This window comes from Adiantum capillus-veneris, chromosome 21 (genome assembly GCF_014529385.1).
Source record: "Adiantum capillus-veneris isolate H3 chromosome 21, ASM1452938v2, whole genome shotgun sequence".
Classification (NCBI taxonomy): domain Eukaryota; kingdom Viridiplantae; phylum Streptophyta; class Polypodiopsida; order Polypodiales; family Pteridaceae; genus Adiantum; species Adiantum capillus-veneris.
This window is the reverse complement of record NC_140951.1, coordinates 99,254,327-99,273,586: the sequence shown is the minus strand read 5'-3', so window position 1 is coordinate 99,273,586 and position 19,260 is coordinate 99,254,327. Positions and strand designations below refer to the sequence as shown.

The 19,260-nt window shown below is 41.8% G+C and overlaps 1 protein-coding gene across 2 annotated transcripts; it reads left to right on the top strand.

The window, feature by feature from the left end:
* The first annotated feature begins 6,298 nt into the window (after positions 1 to 6,298).
* Positions 6,299 to 12,758, top strand: LOC147431412 (polyadenylate-binding protein 2-like). 2 transcript variants are annotated; one of them, XM_086494028.1, is made up of 10 exons: positions 6,299 to 6,709; positions 6,877 to 7,120; positions 9,834 to 9,952; positions 10,049 to 10,705; positions 10,824 to 10,901; positions 11,178 to 11,267; positions 11,345 to 11,488; positions 11,585 to 11,761; positions 11,866 to 12,057; positions 12,341 to 12,758. In XM_086494028.1, the coding sequence occupies exons 2-10, from the start codon at positions 6,883 to 6,885 to the stop codon at positions 12,587 to 12,589; spliced, it is 1,944 nt and encodes a 647-aa protein (XP_086350154.1). In that variant the 5' UTR covers positions 6,299 to 6,709; positions 6,877 to 6,882; the 3' UTR covers positions 12,590 to 12,758. The 2 variants fall into 2 exon arrangements, with proteins under 2 accessions (XP_086350154.1, XP_086350153.1); XM_086494027.1 differs by having other exon boundaries at positions 11,345 to 11,500.
* The last annotated feature ends 6,502 nt before the right edge of the window (positions 12,759 to 19,260 follow it).

Genomic DNA, 19,260 nt, shown 5'->3' with positions numbered 1-19,260 from the left:
CGGTTTGCTAGCTTAACCAATATTCTAGCTTTTTCTCCCCTGGCACTTCCCCATATTAAATGATCAGTTTAACATGAGAAAATCATTTAGGAGAATTAGATATTGATTATTATGACATTACCTCTCTCTTGAAATCATAGTCGTCCTCGACTATGGTGTAGAGAAGATAAAGCATATTCATGAGTCCTTTTCTTAGCGGGTAGAGGATCCCTATGTTACCCTACGGCATCATTCCACAATGGATGACTAGTCCATTTGGTGCTTGAGAGCCTGAGGCTGCCGCAAGCATGTCTGCACATTAGTCCTATCAATCTAAAAAAAAGAGAGTCTTATAAGACAAAAACTTTGTTCATTTTTAACATTTTGTACATTTGCTTACTCTTGGGAAGCATTGTAAGCATTGACAAGGTTTAGGTTATCCTTTAATTGTATTCCTTTCATCCATCTAGCATCTTCAAAAGGATAATTTTAAACTTAATAAGATATCATCGGATAGTCTTACCGCCTCTTAGTACCTTGTGTTTATGTCGGAGAATGGACTCGGGCTGCAGCACCTCCTCTTGGTCCTCGATCTCCGGTGGGTCTTCAATAGTTGGTTCTTGAGGTGGCTCTCCTTTGTAAGGATTTAATAGGCTCACATGGAAAGCATTGTGTATGAGCCAATGATTGGGCAGCTTGAGTTGATAGGCCATCTCATTGATTGGCCTAAGAATCTGGAAGGGACCATAGCATTTTGGAAGTCTTAATGGGCTGAACCTTAGGGTCTTTTTAGCCCATTGTTGCACCTGGCTCTTTTGCAGATGGCCCCCCCTTTGGATCCCTATTTTCCCTCCTTTGGATCCCTAATGTGGCCGGTTTGCTAGCTTAACCAATATTCTAGCTTTTTCTCCCTTGGCACTTCCCCATATTAAATGATCAGTTTAACATGAGAAAATCATTTAGGAGAATTAGATATTGATTATTATGACATCTCCACAATGTGAGTAGATGCCATATGTGCCCTACACGATGTGTATTGACATGGTACATTACACTTGGTCATTGCAAACCATAACTGTGAGCTTATATCCACTTATTGCCAAACATGTGTGCTAGAGTCCTTGATCCTAAGTCAATGGATAGTATTGTGGCACGAAAGAGATGCCTTGCTTCGTAGTAAGTTTATCAAAGCACTTTGCTTTTCACAACAGAGAAATCTCATTCAAATGAAAAATGAAAAACAAAAGTACAAGTAGAACTTGAGAATGTGTGACCTTATCAACCATCTAAGAGCAATTGCTTTTGCTTGACTTGGGCTCATAGCCATGTATACTAAGGAATTTAGAGCTGTCGAATGTACCTTGTATGCCCTTGGGCTTGGTTCTTACTGACCTCCAATAAAAAATAGGTAGACATGTTATCAACTTTCCCCAAGTTAGCATGCTACCAGCCTATTCCAAACTTTGGAAGCTTCTAGGTATAATGCCCCAAATTGAAGCCTTGCTTTGCATAAGTTCATCAAGGATATGAGACAAGCTGAGCGTAATTGCTCTTAGCTAACATGCACTCATATCAAGCAGAAGAGAATTGGCCTTGCCAAATCGTGTATTGTATTGAAAATCCTTAGATTGTCCAACCTTGAATTAAATAGCTTAGAAAGCTTAGCTATCAAAACTTTATCAATGTACTTTGTGTACTTACTTTGCATGCACTCTGGCTAGTTGTAATTGTTTTGGAGTGATTATGCACCTAATGCATAAATATAGGTAGGGAGCCATGCTCCTAAAAGCCTTGCTTTTCCCCTCCCCTTGGCAACAAGAAGAGGATACATGAAAGAATTACTAGCCAACATAACGCACAAGCCAGTTTCTTGAATATCTTTATACGGAGCCTTGCTCTCGCAATGCATCTTAAAACATTGTCATACTCGAGACAAGTAAAAGAAAGTTAACCTTGCCAAGCGACCTTGTCAAGTAATATACTAGACTAAAAGCTTAAAAACCACTATCGTAATTGCAAAAGCAAAGCGTGCCTAGTTTGCCCAATGTTGTTGGCATTTACCCTTGAAATCCCGTTGGATATGTTTGGCCGACAATGAGTTGAGCATGACCATTTTGGATTGCATTGGATTTAGTAGATCGGTCTAGGAACCATGCCCCAAAAATCGAAACTAGATGCCTGCCGACTTCTTAGAATTGGAACAAAAGGTCGGCCATGCCGAGCACCTATGCCTCCTTCATTAAGTCTAGCAACAGGCCATGCCAATCTCCTTGAGAGTTTAAAGCATTGTTGCTCGGCCTTGCCTTTGCTTCAAAATTTTATCATCTGATGAGCATGCTCTATCAAGGTATTTAGAAGAATCCATGCTTCTCATCGAGACTATTTTGTACTCAAGTTGTGCTTGAGTTTGAAATTCTCATTTTCATTCCATTGTATTGGGTACACTCTATTTAATTTACTCTCTCCCTATTGCTATGGTCCTCACACAATGATGAATTCCAGATCGGTTTATCCACCATAGCCTTACAATCAAGCCTTGGTGTGTAGAAGCAGAGACAACAAGCAACACCAAGCACAATAAAGATTGGAATGAAATAAAGATGGAGAAAGATGCAGATGTGGTTGAAGTGCACATATATGTGCATGTGAGGAAGGTAGTTAGAGACCTCTTTTAGGTTTCTCTAATCACATCTCCTTTGTAGGGGTGCATAAATCCATGAAGGTTGTCAAGGAATATGTAGATCAAGAGAAGCTTGCATATGATGTACTCAAGAGGCAGCTAGACAACCTGCAACAAAAAGTAGTAGTATTGCAAAGAGGAATGAAGAAGACGGGTAGTTGATAAAAAAATTTGCAAGAGTAGATTGAAAACTTACATGCTAAAGTAGACAAGGCCTATAAGTTTGCAAAAGTTTTATTTGAGTCAAATGAAGAGGAGAGAAATAAGTGCCCATGTTTTCAAAAATTAGAGTGGTGCATGGTTCAAAGCATTGGAGCCCTTTAGAAGAAGCTTAGAGAGATGAGTGAAGATGAGTTGGATGGAGAAGGTTGATAGATATCAGAAAACAAGGTGGAAATAATAAAGAGAGAGGTAGTAAAATAGGGTGTTCAAACACTTGTGAAGTGAGCTGAAGAAGAAACTTTGTGGCTTGGGAAAAAGACCATAAGTAATATTTGCTTTCGAGGAGGTCACAAGAGGACTAGAAAGTGCTGCAGAGACAATATGAAGAACTTTATTGCAAGAAAGTCAAGTTTTGAAGGGCAAGCAGGGAAGATGTTGACATGGTCTACAAAGACATTTTGGGGATTCTGCTATGAAAGGAGAAGTGCAAATGCCACATAGAGGCACACACTACTTGGACATTTTGATGGAGGTGGCAAAGAGAAGGACAAAAGAGAAAATCCAAGAGAATTTTGTTGAAGAGCTGAAAAACGAGGACTAAGAAGTCACCATTAGAGTGATATAGTAGGTTCAAGAGTGTACCTTGTCTGTAGTTCTCTCAGGCCCCTGTTTTAGTTTGCAAAAATTGAAAAGTAATGTTTTTAAGCACTACTACTCTTTTGGGGGAGTTCTTACCTATTTACTTGTGCACAACTATATACCTTAGTTTTACTGGGCACTTTTTATGTACACAAGTAGATAGTCAAGGCTCGAATTTTTGGATGAAGGGATATGTGGATGGTGAGTCCATTTTTTGACAAAAAAATTTAGATGTTTTCAATATTCAAGTGCATTGGATGAATGCGAGGAAGCAAAAAGGCACGATGTTGAAATCCTCCTCTTCAAGGATGGTCACCCCCTACATGGACAATAATCAAGGTTGTTAATGTTAATGAAGTGAAATTCAGATGCCTATCTGTGTCTACTTTCTGTTGCAATTTGTTCAATTCCATCAATATGTGGTAGATAAGTATTTTCATTACTTGTCTAATGCATGTTGAATACCTAAATACTTAAACAAGTTGAACTTCAAAGATTAAGGTGAAACGCTTACTACCTGCCTACTAGTTTAGGGTTAAGTGTTAGGAACCCTAAACCATTTATCTAAAGTGGAAGGTAAATAATCAATACATTTGATTGAGGGGAATGGCTTGTACAAGGTATGGATCTTGTGTAATTTCTTCGGTTGTTGTTTCAACTCTATAGTTCATGTTTATGGTTACTCAATCTTTCTTGATGATTTATTGAATTAATTGTGTTTTTGGTCACACATGTAATGTTGGAAGTGCTTGGGAAGGAACCAGAGGTTAACAATGACTCCTTCTTCGAATATCTAAGAGAATTTACCTTCTCAATCACAAGGATATAAAAAAAATAATCCACTATGCTTGTAAGAATTGCACGGACAAAGACTCACTAGAAAGCTAGTATCATGCATCTATGGTATCTCTTTCATGTTTTGCCATAAGATATTTGTCATTGCGTCTTTTCTCACCACATATTCTCATCAAAATCTAGAAAAGATGATGAAGAATCTATTCTCCATGCATGAACTGTATTGGAAATATGTAAGTATAGATCCTCCCATAAGAAGCATGCCCAGATTTCTAACAATCTTTATGCTATGATGCTTCTATTATAAATGGAAAAAGAGAATTCAAAGAATATAAGAGATAACTCTTCTCTTTTTAGACTATGGTTTTGTAAAGCCATCATAAAATAACACAACACTTCCATCTACCATGGCATGGTCCATTTTAAGCAACTACTTAAGTATAAGAGTCATGGTCTTGAAAGGGCCAAGTGGATGCCATAAATGTTTTTATCTCTCTCATCCTAATACCTTGGATGCATATAAATATTTAGGAATTGAAAGTTTATTTGTTTTAACCAGAGGTTCATTGATTGTAGTGGTATTTTATATCTAAAGTTTGCCCTTGGACTAATTGTTTATGGTATTTCATACCTAAGGTTCTTCCGTGGAATGATAGTTTATGGTATTTCATACCTATGGTTCTTCCTTTGAGAGATTTTTAAGCAGATTTTTTTTGAAGTTTGCCCTTTAAACATGATAAAATATGATTACTTTTCTCACGATTGTCTTGCTCTTGCTTGTCTTTGTTAGAGGGTCCATGAACAAAGATCTCTTTTAGTTATGATAGTATCTTGTTATGTTTTTGGTTTTCCTCGTTTCAAAATATTATGATGAACAGTTGGACATTCCCTTTGACTACTTTACTTGATTCAACTTGGCTCATGTGGAGGTTTATACGAATTTTGAAGATTTTAGTCTAGTTTCTTTCTTACTTCCATAGAGAGGATAATAGCTTCCCAATGGAGAAGTAGTGTTCAATACACCATATAATTTATCCATAAATTTACTCCTGAGCACATGTAACCTTATAAAAGCAAAGAGACTCTCAAAATCACATGATCATGTGTGCATACCTAGTGAAAATCATACTAGAAGCATCTTGGGTAGCAACTCCCCTTTTGAAGCAAACATAGTAGTCATAATCTCTATCAAAGCAAAGCTTCCCCTCTATACTATTCTACTGCCAAATATCTTCTACACTCTCTCTGCTACTCGATTTTTTGCTTTCTTAATAATACACGATCTTTCTCTTATTGTAAACTATACTCAAGGCTGAGTAAAGAGTTCAAATTGATTGAACATAGTGTTTGGTACACCAATCTGGTGTCTCGTGCAGTTTCAATTTCATTGTAATTCTTCCTTTCATGATTATGATCGCTCATTCCTAATCAGTATGGCTCCTACTCGCTCTCTTTTAAACCTCCCCAAATTCCATACCCCCCTGCCATTTCTCTCCTCTATCATCTGGAGCCTCATGCTCACAACAAGATTGCATACCCCGCCTCGCAACCTCTACCTGCAGCCTTGCGCGCTCATCACAGCAGGCCATGACTGGCCAACAGACACTGTCAAGCCTTGCTATGTGTGTGTGGGAGGGAGAGAGAGAGAGAGAGAGAGAGAGAGAGAGAGAGAGAGAGAGAGAGAGAGACGCCATGCAATCTCCAGGATTTTTGAGAGAGAGATAGAAAGAGACAAAGAGACGCCATGCAATCTCCACGCTTTTGAGAGAGGTAGAGTTGCTATGCAATGAACTGAAAACGGCTCTTGCGGTTTCACTCCCATGCTTTGTGCATCTCATTTGATTTGGCTCCGGTGGCCAAAACCAAACAAAACATTGGATACTATGATGGACATGCAAGAACATTCAGACCCAAACCCTAATAACTCTTAATGACCAAGTAGCAAAGCATTTTGTAAGAATAACAAGTTTACTATAGTTTCATGTAATGTGTGAGAATGTCGTGGGAGTTGGGAGAGGACTAGGCTAGAAGAAGTCGGGGACCCCTCTTTGGAGGCTTGGAGTAGCAGGAGTACGCTGCCCTCCCTTGTTGTGCATTTTTACCCTCCCTCTTCCTCTCCCCTCCCCTCCCCTTCCGTTCCCCTCTCATTCTCTCCTCCCTTTATCTCTTCCTCTCTGGCTCTCGATCTGGAGAAGTTAGAGCTCTCCATAGCTCTCTCCTCTCTGCGTGCTTGAGCCAGCTCATTTTAGAAAACACAAAAAATACCCGACTTCCGTTCTTCCCTCCGTTAATTTTTAGGGTATATCATCTCTCGCTCGCTCTACTTCATTCTCTTCCTCGTTACAAGAAAAATCAGCCTTCTGATTTGCAGAATCCCCAGCTTCCTTCTGCAGAGAAGAAGAGACAGGTAGCAGGTTTGCAGCTTCATAGAAAAGAAATCAAAATCACTTCCAGGTACGCATTTCCTTTGCACCTGCATATGTGTGCATTGCGTTTCTTTCAGTTTGTGTGTCTGCATTGAAGTCTCGGGTCCCTTTGTGCGTTTCTGTATTGAAAAGCTTTGCCTACGAGCTGTCATTTACGTGGAAAAGTGGCTCCATTGAAATATTTGCTGTGTATAGGTTACCATGGCTCAGATGGTGCAGCAAAATCAACAACAAGTTCCTGCAATGGCAATTCCTGCCCCAAGTCCTTACATGACAAACTCTTTATATGTGGGAGACCTTGATCCCAATGTCAATGAAGCACAGCTGTATGAAGTGTTTACAAGTGTCGGGCAAGTGCTGTCTATTAGGGTTTGCCGGGACTTGTTAACAAAGAGATCCCTTGGTTATGCCTATGTGAATTACAGCAACATACCAGACGGTAAGTGCTCTTGTGCTTTTGGTTGGCGGCTTCTTGGAGATCCGTTTTAATAAAAGCTTGGGAGGGTTATAATCACGGTACACGAAGGCTGCACATACAAGAGAAGTTAAGTGTATTCTGCTTTTAGTCTTGTGACTATCAAGCTTTTGGAATTTTATCATTTAGGTTGGTGAGGTCAGTCACATCGCAGGACTAGGCATAAAGTAGCATTTTTGTTCAATCAAAGAAAATAGCATTTTAAGTAATGACTAATCTTGGGTTTAGGTGGAATTTCCCGCCAACACTCAAGCTGTATTGGCATTCATTGTAGAAATTGGATGTCTAGAAGTAGTGTTGCTCTATGGAGTGAACTTGACTCGGGACAGAGCAATCAGGCACTTGCAAGAATCTAGATGTTGATTAAGATGATATTGCAGAAGACGTGAAGGTTCGGGTTTTTCTTGCAGCTTGACCTTCTCTTTTATTCCAGTGATATAATTTGCGCATTAGTTGTGATACTACGTATCTGCTCAGATATGATTACAATTTGAACAGAGCAAGTGCATGGGTATTTAATTCAGAACTTGAAAATGCTCTTGATTAATGGGATCTTATGAATATGACAGGGAATAGACTATAGCTTGATTGTATTATGCCAGATGATGATTTCTGCATAATCTCTATGAATGGACCCTGGGCCGTTTCTATCTGTCCCACAGCACTCAGCTTCAAAGCCATGCTAAATTCTGTCTTGCAAAACATCATTATTGGAATTCCAATCTCCAATCGTCCTACAAAGATATTCCTTCCGGAATTCTATTTTCAGCAAACATAAAAAATACTCAATACCTAAAAACTTAGCTTTTCGAAGTTTCTGAAATGTCCCTTTTTGAAACTCATGGAAATTTACTCACTTCAGCCTCCGCAGGTGTTTAGATGGCAGTAGACTGAACTCTACCTTGTTCATTCCTGAAGAGTTATGACATGTCTTTCCCTTTGTCACATATTGTGTCACGTTTTGACTTGGGTCGTAGTCCTAGGCAGCAGTGTTGACTCTGCACATAAACTGATTTTTCACACTTAGATTGGCTTTTAAGAAAACCCGAATCAGAGCCCTTTTGCTCTATTTGTCCTACCAATTAGTGCCCTAGGCAGCTACTTGCGAATCAGTCTACTTCTTATGGCTATGTGCATTTTCGCGCTTTGTCACGCTTCGATCGACTTTTGTCCCAATTTGCTGACATTTTGAAGCTGGAGATGGTTGGTAACGACAACTCTAGAATCAATGCCCTTTGTACCAGTGAATATATCCAGACAGGGAACATTGTTCGTGCTTAGGCTGGTGGATTATGGCATCTTCGTGTTTTTAACTAAGTCAAGCTTTGCCAGGTTTCAGCTCATGAGGGAGTTTGATAAGGCAATTCCCTATTTTGAGTTCTTGAAGATCGGGTTGCTTTACCTTCAATGTCTCAGCCTTTTCTTGATTCCTCGGCAGCGCACTAGCCTTAAACAAATGGGTTTCAGTCTCTTGTATTTTTTATTTAGTCAAAGATCTAGTAGTCTGAGCAGGCAAAGCTCTTGCAGTCTGATGTTTAATTTCCATCAGCCAATCTTGGGTTGTTTGCTCGTTTTGGTTATGGTGTTTTTTCTTTTCTTTTGAGTGCTTTGTTACATTGCTTTTTTAGGGCATTTCTTTTTTTTGATATATCCTTCCTTTCCAAAGAGGATTTGACAGCACTCTTTTTGGGGTCTTTTGATTTTCCATGAGGTTGAACCTATGTTTGTTTTGCATTTGGATCTGTGTACCCATATTTGCTACCTCTCCCAATTTGTGGACAAAAGGTTTGTTAGGAACAGATTACTAAATATGTCATTAAAGTAGAAGTAGGTGGATGCTATGGTGTTTTAGGTGGTCTTTGGGCTTTTTCTCGGCAGTTCTAACTTCTAGACTAGATGAGGGGAAGTGGGTTATTAAAAGGGTAGGATGCCTCGGTTGGCCGACAGGGCGGTAGGGAGGCCCCCCCATGTAGGCACGCTAGGTGATGACTCACTACACGCACCATGCGTCCCTAGGTGGGGGGCGCCCCGCCAGCTAGCTGAGGCATCCTACCCTTATATCAGGTATTTGTAACAAATCTTGTAGTCTCTTCAATCTTGGTTTGTAAACACAGCAGGTGATCTCAGTTTTTGTGGTAGTTAATCTAAGCTGCTTTGACTTTAATCTTCCAGTAACACTTTTCCAGCCGCGGCCATCTTTCAATTCTCATAGCTTTCTTGTTATCCATGGAAAATGTGTTCTTTAATGAGACATTTTAGATGGACCTTCTTCACATCATTTCGCGTTATGTTGTTTCTAAAATTGATGTTGGTTATGTCCCATGGTGGCAAACAGTGTACCTGTTTCATAATGACCAACTCCCATTGTCTCACAGCTCTTGTGAATTTGTTTTCCAACATTGAGGTCATTTGGCCAGAATGTAGCCACGTGTCTGTGTGAACATTGTTAAGCTAGCATTCTAGAGTGAAATTCCTACTGGTATATCCTTGTAGGATTTCTTAAGCTGCCGTTCTCCATTTCTGATCAACAAAATATAATTAGATTTTACTTAATGAATAATTATGAAACATGCTGAATAGGCTTGAGATCAGTGGTAGTGATGGCCTCTTGTACTATGAACAATGAATAGTGCTACTGACATTAAAACTAATATGTCTCACACTGGTTCTCTCTCAGCTACCCGTGCTATGGAGGTGTTGAACTTCACTGAGGTGAATGGCAAACTAATGCGCATCATGTATTCACATCGTGATCCCAGCATTCGCAAGAGTGGAGCCGCTAATATATTCATTAAGGTATAAGGCGCTTTGGATGATTTAATTCGTGAAGATCTCAGGTTTACTTGTGGCAATGGTTTCTTTTGGTAAAACCTTCCCTGGACTGGTGTGCAGAATCTAGATAAGGACATTGACAACAAGGCTTTGCATGACACTTTCTCCATTTTTGGTCCAATCTTATCTTGTCGAGTGGCTTTGGACGAGGCTGGAGTCTCCAAGGGTCATGGTTTTGTTCAGTTTGAACAAGTGGAATCTGCCCAGATGGCGATTGAGAAAGTGAATGGAATGTTAATCAATGACAAACCAGTCTATGTGGGCCCTTTTCTTAGAAAACAGGAAAGAGACTTGGCGAGCTCAGGCTCAAAATTCAATAATGTCTATGTGAAGAATATTGCAGAGTCTATGTCAGATGAAGAATTTAGGATCGTCTTTGAAGCCTTTGGTCCCATTAGCAGTGCGGTTATTATGAGGGATGCTGATGGCAAATCAAAGGGCTTTGGTTTTGTGAATTTTGAGAGTGCAGATGATGCTGCAAAGGCAGTTGAAAGTTTGAATGGCAAATGGTTCAATGAAAAAGAGTGGTATGTGGGGCGAGCTCAGAAAAAGTCAGAGAGGGAGGCTGATTTAAAGGCCAGGTATGAACAACTTCGGAAGGAAAAGATTGAGAAATCGCAGGGCGCAAATCTGTACCTGAAAAACATCGATGATGAAATAGACGATGAGAAATTGAAAGAATTGTTCTCACCTTACGGAACAGTCTCTTCTTGCAAGGTAGAACCAGATTATTTTGTGAACTTTATTTTGTTGAAGGTCGCTTATCATTGCTATGGTCGATTTTCCTTATCTGCTTGTTTAACATTGTTATGGTTGTCCATCCTTACCTTTGCAGATTATGAAAACTCCTCAAGGTCAAAGCATGGGTTCTGGATTTGTTTCCTTTTTGACTCCAGAAGAAGCTACACGGGCTGTAAGTGACTTCAGAGTTTTGGCGTGGTTTAATGTCTAGCAGGAACTGATAGTTGAGCTTAACATTACATAGGATGAGCATGGCAACCTATTTATTGATCAAGGGCCTTTTTTACTATTGACACAAATTGTGCAGATATTGGCTCAGAGCATAGAGTTTAGGGCCTCATTTTCTAGCTGGCTGCCTCAAAAGTTCAAGTTTATGCTAGTTGTTGCATGCATCTTGTCTCGAGCATTGTTGTGTTGGTTACAGCTGTTGCTTTAATTTAACATGCAGGTAAATGAGATGAATGGAAAGATGGTAGGAGCCAAGCCTCTCTATGTCGCTCATGCTCAAAGGAAAGAGGATAGGCGGGCTAGATTGCAGGCAAGTGGCCCTCCTGCCATGGCCTGTTGTGCTCATGTCAATGTTTTCCAACGTCTTGTTTATATGTGGATTTGCAGGCTCAATTCGCTCAGTTACGCAGTTCTGCCGTGAATGCTCCTCCTGTGACTGCAAGCCCACCTCCCATGTATCATCCTGGAGCTCCAGGAATGGGCCAGCAAATGTTTTATGGCCAGCCCCCCCCTGCTTTGATTCCTTCTCAGGTTCCATTTTCAGTTATATCTCGGTTCTCTTTTCTGGAGTTTTGTGCCGGGTAGTCAAGCTTTTGCTTGTATTAACACCACTATTTTTGGCTTCAGGCAAATGGGTTTGGCTATCAACATCCCATGGTGCCGGGTATGAGGCCTGGCGCTCCACAAATGCCTAATTACTATATGCATGTTGTGCAAAGGCCAAACCAGCAGGGTCAGCGTATGGGAGGCCGAAGAGCAAATGCTCCTCTTCAGCCACAGCAGCCACCACTTCTACAACAACAGGTAACTTTGATAACTATCCTGCTGAGGGTGGTTTCAAACTTTTCGGTTAATTGCTTAACCTGCGATTGGAATTTAAAATTGAAGTCGCTGTGGTGGATATTCAGATGATGCCCCGTGGTGGTAATCGGCCAGTGAGATACTCCCAAAGTTCCAGAAATGTTCCGGATACTTCCTTGCCTGGAAACCCCAGTTATGAGATGAGTGGAGCTCCGCTTATGGCGTCTGATGTAAGCTTCATGCCTATTCAGGCGCTTGCGTCGGCACTGGCATCAGCCCCTCCAGAGCAACACCGAATGGTAAGAGCCTTCCCACCATTTGACAATTGTGGGCTTTTTTACTGTTTACTTTTTACTTTTTTGGGCTAGAACTGGCAAGCCGGCCAGGGTAAGAGAGCCTCCAGCTTGCCGGTGGCAGGAGGAACTGTGGGCTTCTGTGTATGCAGAAAGGGTCTTCAAATTGTTGATTTATGGAAGGCTTATCGTTCAATTTAAATTTTGTTTTTGCTCTGCGTGAGTAGCTCTTGTAACCGATTTCTGCTTCTTGAGTAGCTCTATATGTAATCAAATTTGTTTCTCGCAGATGTTGGGAGAACAACTTTATCCTTTGGTTGATCAAATTGAACATGATCACGCCGGCAAAGTTACGGGCATGTTGCTGGAGATGGATCAGCCAGAGGTTTTACACCTCATAGAGTCCCCTGATGCCTTAAAGGCCAAAGTATCAGAGGCTATGGATGTTTTACGAATGGCGCAAACAAACGGAGCAGTGGCTAATAATGCTATCGACCAACTTGCAACTTTGTCCTTGAGTGAGCCCCTAACTACTTAAGAGGGAAATTCTGTAAGGACATTTTGGATTGTGCACTTTTGGATTCTGTTTGGATGGATCTTAGGCTGTTTTTGGACTTTTGATACTGGAACGGTGTGGCTTGTGTGATGAGAGGTTTCCACGGCTTGCTGTAATACTGGCTTTTCATGAATTTGGTATGTTTCTGGTCTGGATCTTGACCTTAATCTAGCAGCATAAAGAGGTGTAGCTAGTTTTAAAAAGTGTAGTTAATAGGCGTGCATTATCTTGTTTCATGTGACATAGGCTACATGCATAGGAATGGTTTTGCTTTGTGCAAGTCAAGAGTGCCTTTTTAATGACAAGTTTTGTGGTGGTCTCTGTCGACATGGGAGATTGATTAAATCGAGGGGATGAAATGCAATTTCAAGTAAAACTCGTCACTCATCAAAATTTTCTCGAGGATCCCAAGGAAGTAGCAATTGTGGGTTTCATATCGCTGTGATGGCTCTAACCGAGGAAATGAGGTTTTGACTCTCAAATGTGCACCACGGTTTTTTCCATACGTGGTAATTTTCCTAGTGTATGGAATGTTAGAAAAAGTGAGTATGATATGAGATGCCATACCCCACTTGCAGATTTAAGAGTGTCTTCTAATGGGGATGCATTCTAATATTGGGAAATTCTAACATGGGCCTATTCTGCAATCTGAGACATTTCAAGCTCATTCCAAGTTATGTTTGAGTTTAAGGTTAACCTGAAGCGTGATATACTTCAATTCCTTTTAGAGTAGTGTGAGGATGCAGGCTTGCCTGGTAATGCGAATCGAGTTAGGCATCTTTGTGAAGTCATGCATGAAACTGCAATCCGATAGAATGTTGCCCTTGGTTTGTTGCATGTCTCTACTGAACATAAATAATTTGTGTTATATAATGTCTCTGGGCTTCAATTTTCAGGGTCGAAATCTTGGTATCGATGATAATCCCGATAGGTATACCAGGCTCACAGTTAGTCAAACCTAGTTGCACTGCATCACAGGCAAGACACCTTAAGTGCATGTCATGCCAGCAAGCAATGAAAGACCAAGCAAGAGAGCAAGCTGCATGGAGATTACTCTTCATTAGCCCAGCATCACTTAGGGCACGGCTGGAAGGAGAAAATTTTACGCGATTTATATAAAAGAGGCAAAGCAAGAACTAAGAAGCATTAGTAGAAATTCTACTTCATGAGTAAAACACAAGAAGGTGGCAGTGAGATGTTGATGCGGGCCGAGCAAATATGCCACCTCAAGCTAGACATCTCTCTTTCTCACATGCAAAAGATCAGCTAGTTCCATCCAGTACCAAGGGGTGTAGTATGGAATAAATATGTGGGTAGGAAGTGAAGGGTTTTTCGTCACATTGCGGTCGACTCTTGAGCAAGTCCTCCATAACTTTCTCACATTGAACCTCTTGGAAAGTCCTTAATGTACTCTCTAGGTTTATACCTTGGTGCTATGATTGTAAAGGAGCTTGAATAATCTTTGTGTGGCCTTGCTGTAAATGTTAATGGGTGGTATTGGAGCAACTCTTTGGAAGAAGTTCGTGAGTTGTGATTGTTGCCTTCCATTGGATGTGCAGATGATTAGTGGAGTCTCATATCTAGGTTAGAGCGACTTGGACTCTCATCTCTAGTACAAAGCAACCTGGTTGACCCTGGTCACTTGACCTTGGTCACTCAACTCCTACTGTACTCTTAAGCATGGATTGTCTTGTGAAAGGGGGTGTATGTTAGTCTTGTATGCCTCCTTGGTCTCTTCCTCACCTTTGCATACCTTGAAAGTCCTCTAGTCTTTGTCAATTTGGGTTGCTTGCTTGTTGGTGTAAAGGCTTGTGGTTGCTCATTGTCACAAAACGGGAGCGTACATGAGCACTTACAAATCTGAAAAAATATACTTTGCAAAAGGGAGAGAAGGGAGAAGATCGACATAGTATTGGGGACCAGAAGATGGGTTGGTCCCCCCCCCCCCCCCCCCCGTTAAGAGTATTCTTTTATTCAAGGAGAATTCTTATACAAGCACGAGAACCCGAGGAAACCCCTCCGTTCTGTAATCTTAGACCCGAGGGTCGTGCTTTCTCGTAAAGGGCTTGGGCACAAGGCCGTCCTTCCCGTAAGGGACTTAGGCGCGAAGCTGTACTTTTTCGTAAGTGACTTAGGTGTGAAGCCGTACTTCCCGTGAAGGGCCTTCCCGTAAGACGGTAGATTCCTGCGAAACAAACCACACAAACACGTGGCAACAATTCGTATGGCGAATCCACAATAGATACCTGTCGCTCTTGCGCGGGAAAAGCGACTTGTGTTCTTTGTAGTCTCGCGATCTCTTGCGGCAGAGTCTTCTCTTGCTGACATTGGTACTCCCTTTGAGTGAGGGTATGTGGTGCTTTTATAGCTCCCTGGCCACGGCACGAATAGCTACTCGCGTAGAGATCGCGGCCTTTTTTTTTTTTGGTTTTTTTTTTTGCTTGCGCTGTTCTACTCGAAATAGGGAGAGAGAATTCGCTGGCTGGTTTTGTTGCTTTATCTTCTAGTGGCTGCCCACTTATTAAGTGGGCGGCCGGTATATTTTAAAATTGGTCTGAACCTGCCCAAAAACTCAATAAAACCTTATAAGTTAAAACCAATGCATTTCACAACACTTCCCAGGCGTCCTTGGATGCAACCACATGCACGAATGCAATGCAAACATAGATTCCTCGCGGGAAAGCGTCTGCCTTTCCGCGATTGTTCTTGCTTTTCGTAAAAAGCTTCATTGAACCCATCTTTATTCTTGTGCTTGCGTTCTTACGCGTATTTTCTTAGTCAGTTCGGATTTCCTCCTTAGCTTACGGGATGCCCCCTTATTGATGCACCCGTCACCCATCATGTGACGCATCAGAGGCACTCGTAACCCGACTCTTTCCACCGAACTTACGGAAACTCCTTCACGATGTTTACCGTCACCCATCAAATGACACATCAGAGTTGTCCGTTCCTGATGGCAGTTCCTGTAGCTACAATCTTCTAACAGTTCTTAGTGCACATAATAAAATATCCTAAAAAAGAGATTTAATCATTTAAAAATAAGAAAATAGTCCAATTAGCAACATCCCTCTGGCTTCTAAACAGTTGACCTCAACTGTAGTGCTTGGACATATACCTCCAGTATCTCGGGATAAGCTGCTAATTCCTCTTGCGTCATCCACTGAGCACCTAGATTCGAATAGTTCTTAAACTTAACCAAATACTTCCATGTTATCTTTCCGGATTTGAGAGACGGCTCCTGATGACTTACTATCTGCTCCGATTGGAGTATTTCTTTTGTTTCCTCAACCTCAGGAGGTTCCTTAGCACTAGGCTGGCTTGGAGGCGGTCCCACATACGGCCGGAGTAAACTGACATGGAAAGCATTATGGATCTTCCAATTAGGCGGTAGCTCTAATCGGAAAGTGACATCATTCACTCGCTCAGTGATCTTAAACGGCCCATAGTAGCGGGTAGAAAGTTTTACCACCTTCCCCTTATGAGACGCTTGTTTCTTAAGTCTTGCCTTCTCAAACTTGAGTAAGACTAACTGTCCGACTGTTAAGTCTAGATTCCTTCTGTGCTTGTCTGCAGCTTTCTTATGCTTTTCCTGAGAGCGTAGAATAGCTCTCCTAACTTGCCCGTAGGCTGTGTCCAAATCCCGGACAAATTCATATGCTGCAAAGATCTTATCCTTAGTTAAAAGGATGGGTGGAAGCAAAGGCTTACCATAGAGAATCTCAAGAGGTGCTTTCCCCGTCGATGAGTGTATGGTATTGTTATACGCATACTCGAGAAGAGGCAAATATTTCTCCCAGTTAGATTGCCGGTCTGACACATAAGCTTTTAACATATCCATATCTGTGGAATTGGCTATCTCACTTTGCCTGTCCGTTTGAGCATGGTAGGCAAATGAAAAATTCAGCTTTGTACCAAGATTATCCATCAAGGCACGCCAAAAATTTCCTGTCATGCGAGGATCTCGATCACTCACAATAGACTTAGGCATTCCATGATGCTTAAAGATCTGTGCCAGGAAGACCCTAGCCATATGATCTACTTTGATCGTTTTCTTGACTGGTATGAAGTGTGCTTGCTTGCTAAACCTGTCCACAATGGTCCACATCGCGTCATTTCCAGTCTGAGTTCTAGGGAGGTCCATGATGAAGTCCATGGAAATACTTTCCCGAGGTTCATTAGGCACAGGTAAAGGTTGTAGCAACCCAGGCGTCTTATGCCGATCATACTTCACTTTTTGGCAAACCAAGCATTCCCTGACATACTTATCAATGTCTGCTTTAAGGCTAGGCCAAAAGAAATATCTTCCCATTGCTAAGGTCGTAGGGAGAAGACCCCGATGACCCGCATAAGGCGAAGCGTGTGCTTCATCCATGATCTTCTTTCTTAATGGTTCCGCCACACATATGGTCTGATGGTGGTAGAGATAACTGTCCCGAATGGAATAGGGAAACTCATTCTCTCCACGATGTAGCTTTCCCCAAATGCTGGAGAAGTCTGGATCATTCGGATACAAATCCGGTAGTGCTTCTAATTCTTGGTGATACACCGAAGTGATAGCGTTCACCCTTGGCCGCCTAGACAGTGCGTCTGCAACTACATTCTTACTCCCAGCCGTGTGAAGGATCTGGAAGTGAAACATAGACAAAAAGTTTGCCCGCCTCATCTGCTTCTCAGATAGTTTCCTTTGCGTAAGAAAATACCACAAACTCTGGTGATCAGTCTTGATCACAAAATCCGCTCCTAGAAGATAGTGCTTGTAGTTGGATAAGGCGTGAATCACAACCGTAAGTTCCTTTTCATAGATTGATGCATGCAACTGTGCATCCTTAAGCCGTCTGCTTTCGTAGGCCAGTGCATGGCCTTCCTGGTTCAACACTGCTCCGATGCAATCGCCTGAAGCATCGTAGTGAACCTCAAATGGTTTCCTTAAGTCAGACGCTATCAAAATAGGTCCATGGCTTAGCAAGTACTTGAGCCGATCAAAAGCTCCTTGTTGTCTCGATCCCCATCTGAAAGGAATCTTCTTCTTTGTCAAGTCATAAAGTGGTCCTACTACATGAGCAAATCCTCGGACAAACCTTCGATAATATGAACATAATCCCAGGAAGCTACGTACACCATGTACCGTAGTGGGAATAGGCCAATCTTCTACCACTCGGATCTTGGCAGGATCCATACTCACTTGATTGTGAGAGATAGTGCATCTTTGAGAGAAAGAACTCGCTTTTCTTTGCATTCACATGCAACTCATGCTTTCGTAATTCTTGAAACACTAAGTCCAAGTGCTTCCGATGTTCCTCTTCTGACTTAGAGAAGATGAGTATGTCGTCAAAGAATACTCCCGTAAAAGCTCGATACGGGCTGAAAATGCGGTCCATCATGCGATTGAACGTCGCAGGAGCATTGGTCAAGCCGAAAGGCATTACCAAAAATTCATATAGCCCAAAGGTTGTGCAGAAAGCAGTCTTATGGACATCCTTAGGGGCGATCCGTATCTGATGATACCCACTCTTTAAGTCTATGCGACTAAAGACACTTGCACCCTGCAACTTATGAAGTATATCATCAATCCGAGGGATCGGAAAGCGATTCTTGATTGTGATCTTGTTTAAAGACCGATAGTCTATGCACATTCGAAACGTGCCATCTTTCTTCTGCACCAGTAGAACTGGAGAGCAGTAGGGTGAAGCACTTGGCTGTACTAACCCTTTCTCTAGAAGCTCGTTGACTTGCTTCAAAATTTCCTCTTGCTGAGCAAGTCTTACCCGATAAGGGGGTTGATTGGGAGGCGAGCTACCCGGTATGAGATCTATGCGGTGATCTTCTGGGCGTAACGGAGGGAGTTCATCACGAAGTGTTTCCGTGAAACAATCCTTGTACTTTTCAATAAATTGAAGACGCTTGATTTCCAGACTGCAGAGAGAGTCTCTACTAGTTTTATCCTTTGCAAAAATCAAGTAAGCAGAAACACACTTCTTCATTTCTTTCTTAATGGAGATATGGCTTACAATTGGGAACTGCCAATCTCCTGCATCAGCTTGAATCTTTATTTTCTTACCCCCATGATTAAAAGTGAGGGTCTTTTCCACATAATCGGGAATAGGTGTCATGTGGAAGTGCCATGGCATACCCAAGATGATATCACATCCCTCGATGGGTGCCATAAAAAATGATTCGCGGTCCTTGTACTCGCCGATTCGAAGATTGAGCTGTCCTTGCATGGGAGTTGCATTGGTTGTCAACCCCTCGAATGCCGATCCGGATGTAACCGGTGTGCCAAGCTGAGCCGGTGTAAGGCACAAACGTTCTGAAGTATCCAGGGAGATGAAGTTTTCCGTGGATCCTGGATCATAAAGAATCAGTACTCGCTGGTTGTTCAAAGACCCCTAGCCCTTAAGAAGTTGACGCTTCCCTTTCTCTGTTTCTGTGTTTCCTTGAACATCTGGAATTGAGTTTGAGCTTGGCGGTGCGGGTTTCTTTCTTGCTTTTTCTTGCCGTTGCTGCTTTAGAGGGCAGTCCGGTTTCATATGTCCTTTCTCGCCACAGTAGAAGCATCTTCCTTCCTCTCTGAAAGTTTGGAGTTGAGTAGGAGAAAGATACTTAGTTCGCTTGCCAGTGCCCTCTGGCTTCTTAGAATGATCATCGTCTCTAGA

Coding starts and splice junctions, on each gene's coding strand:
- LOC147431412 (XM_086494027.1), top strand. CDS start 6,883: ATGGCTCAGATGGTGCAGCAAAATCAACAACAAGTTCCTGCAATGGCA. Junction 7,121..9,833: donor TTACAGCAACATACCAGACG/GTAAGTGCTCTT, acceptor GTTCTCTCTCAG/CTACCCGTGCTATGGAGGTG. Junction 12,058..12,340: donor CTCCAGAGCAACACCGAATG/GTAAGAGCCTTC, acceptor TGTTTCTCGCAG/ATGTTGGGAGAACAACTTTA.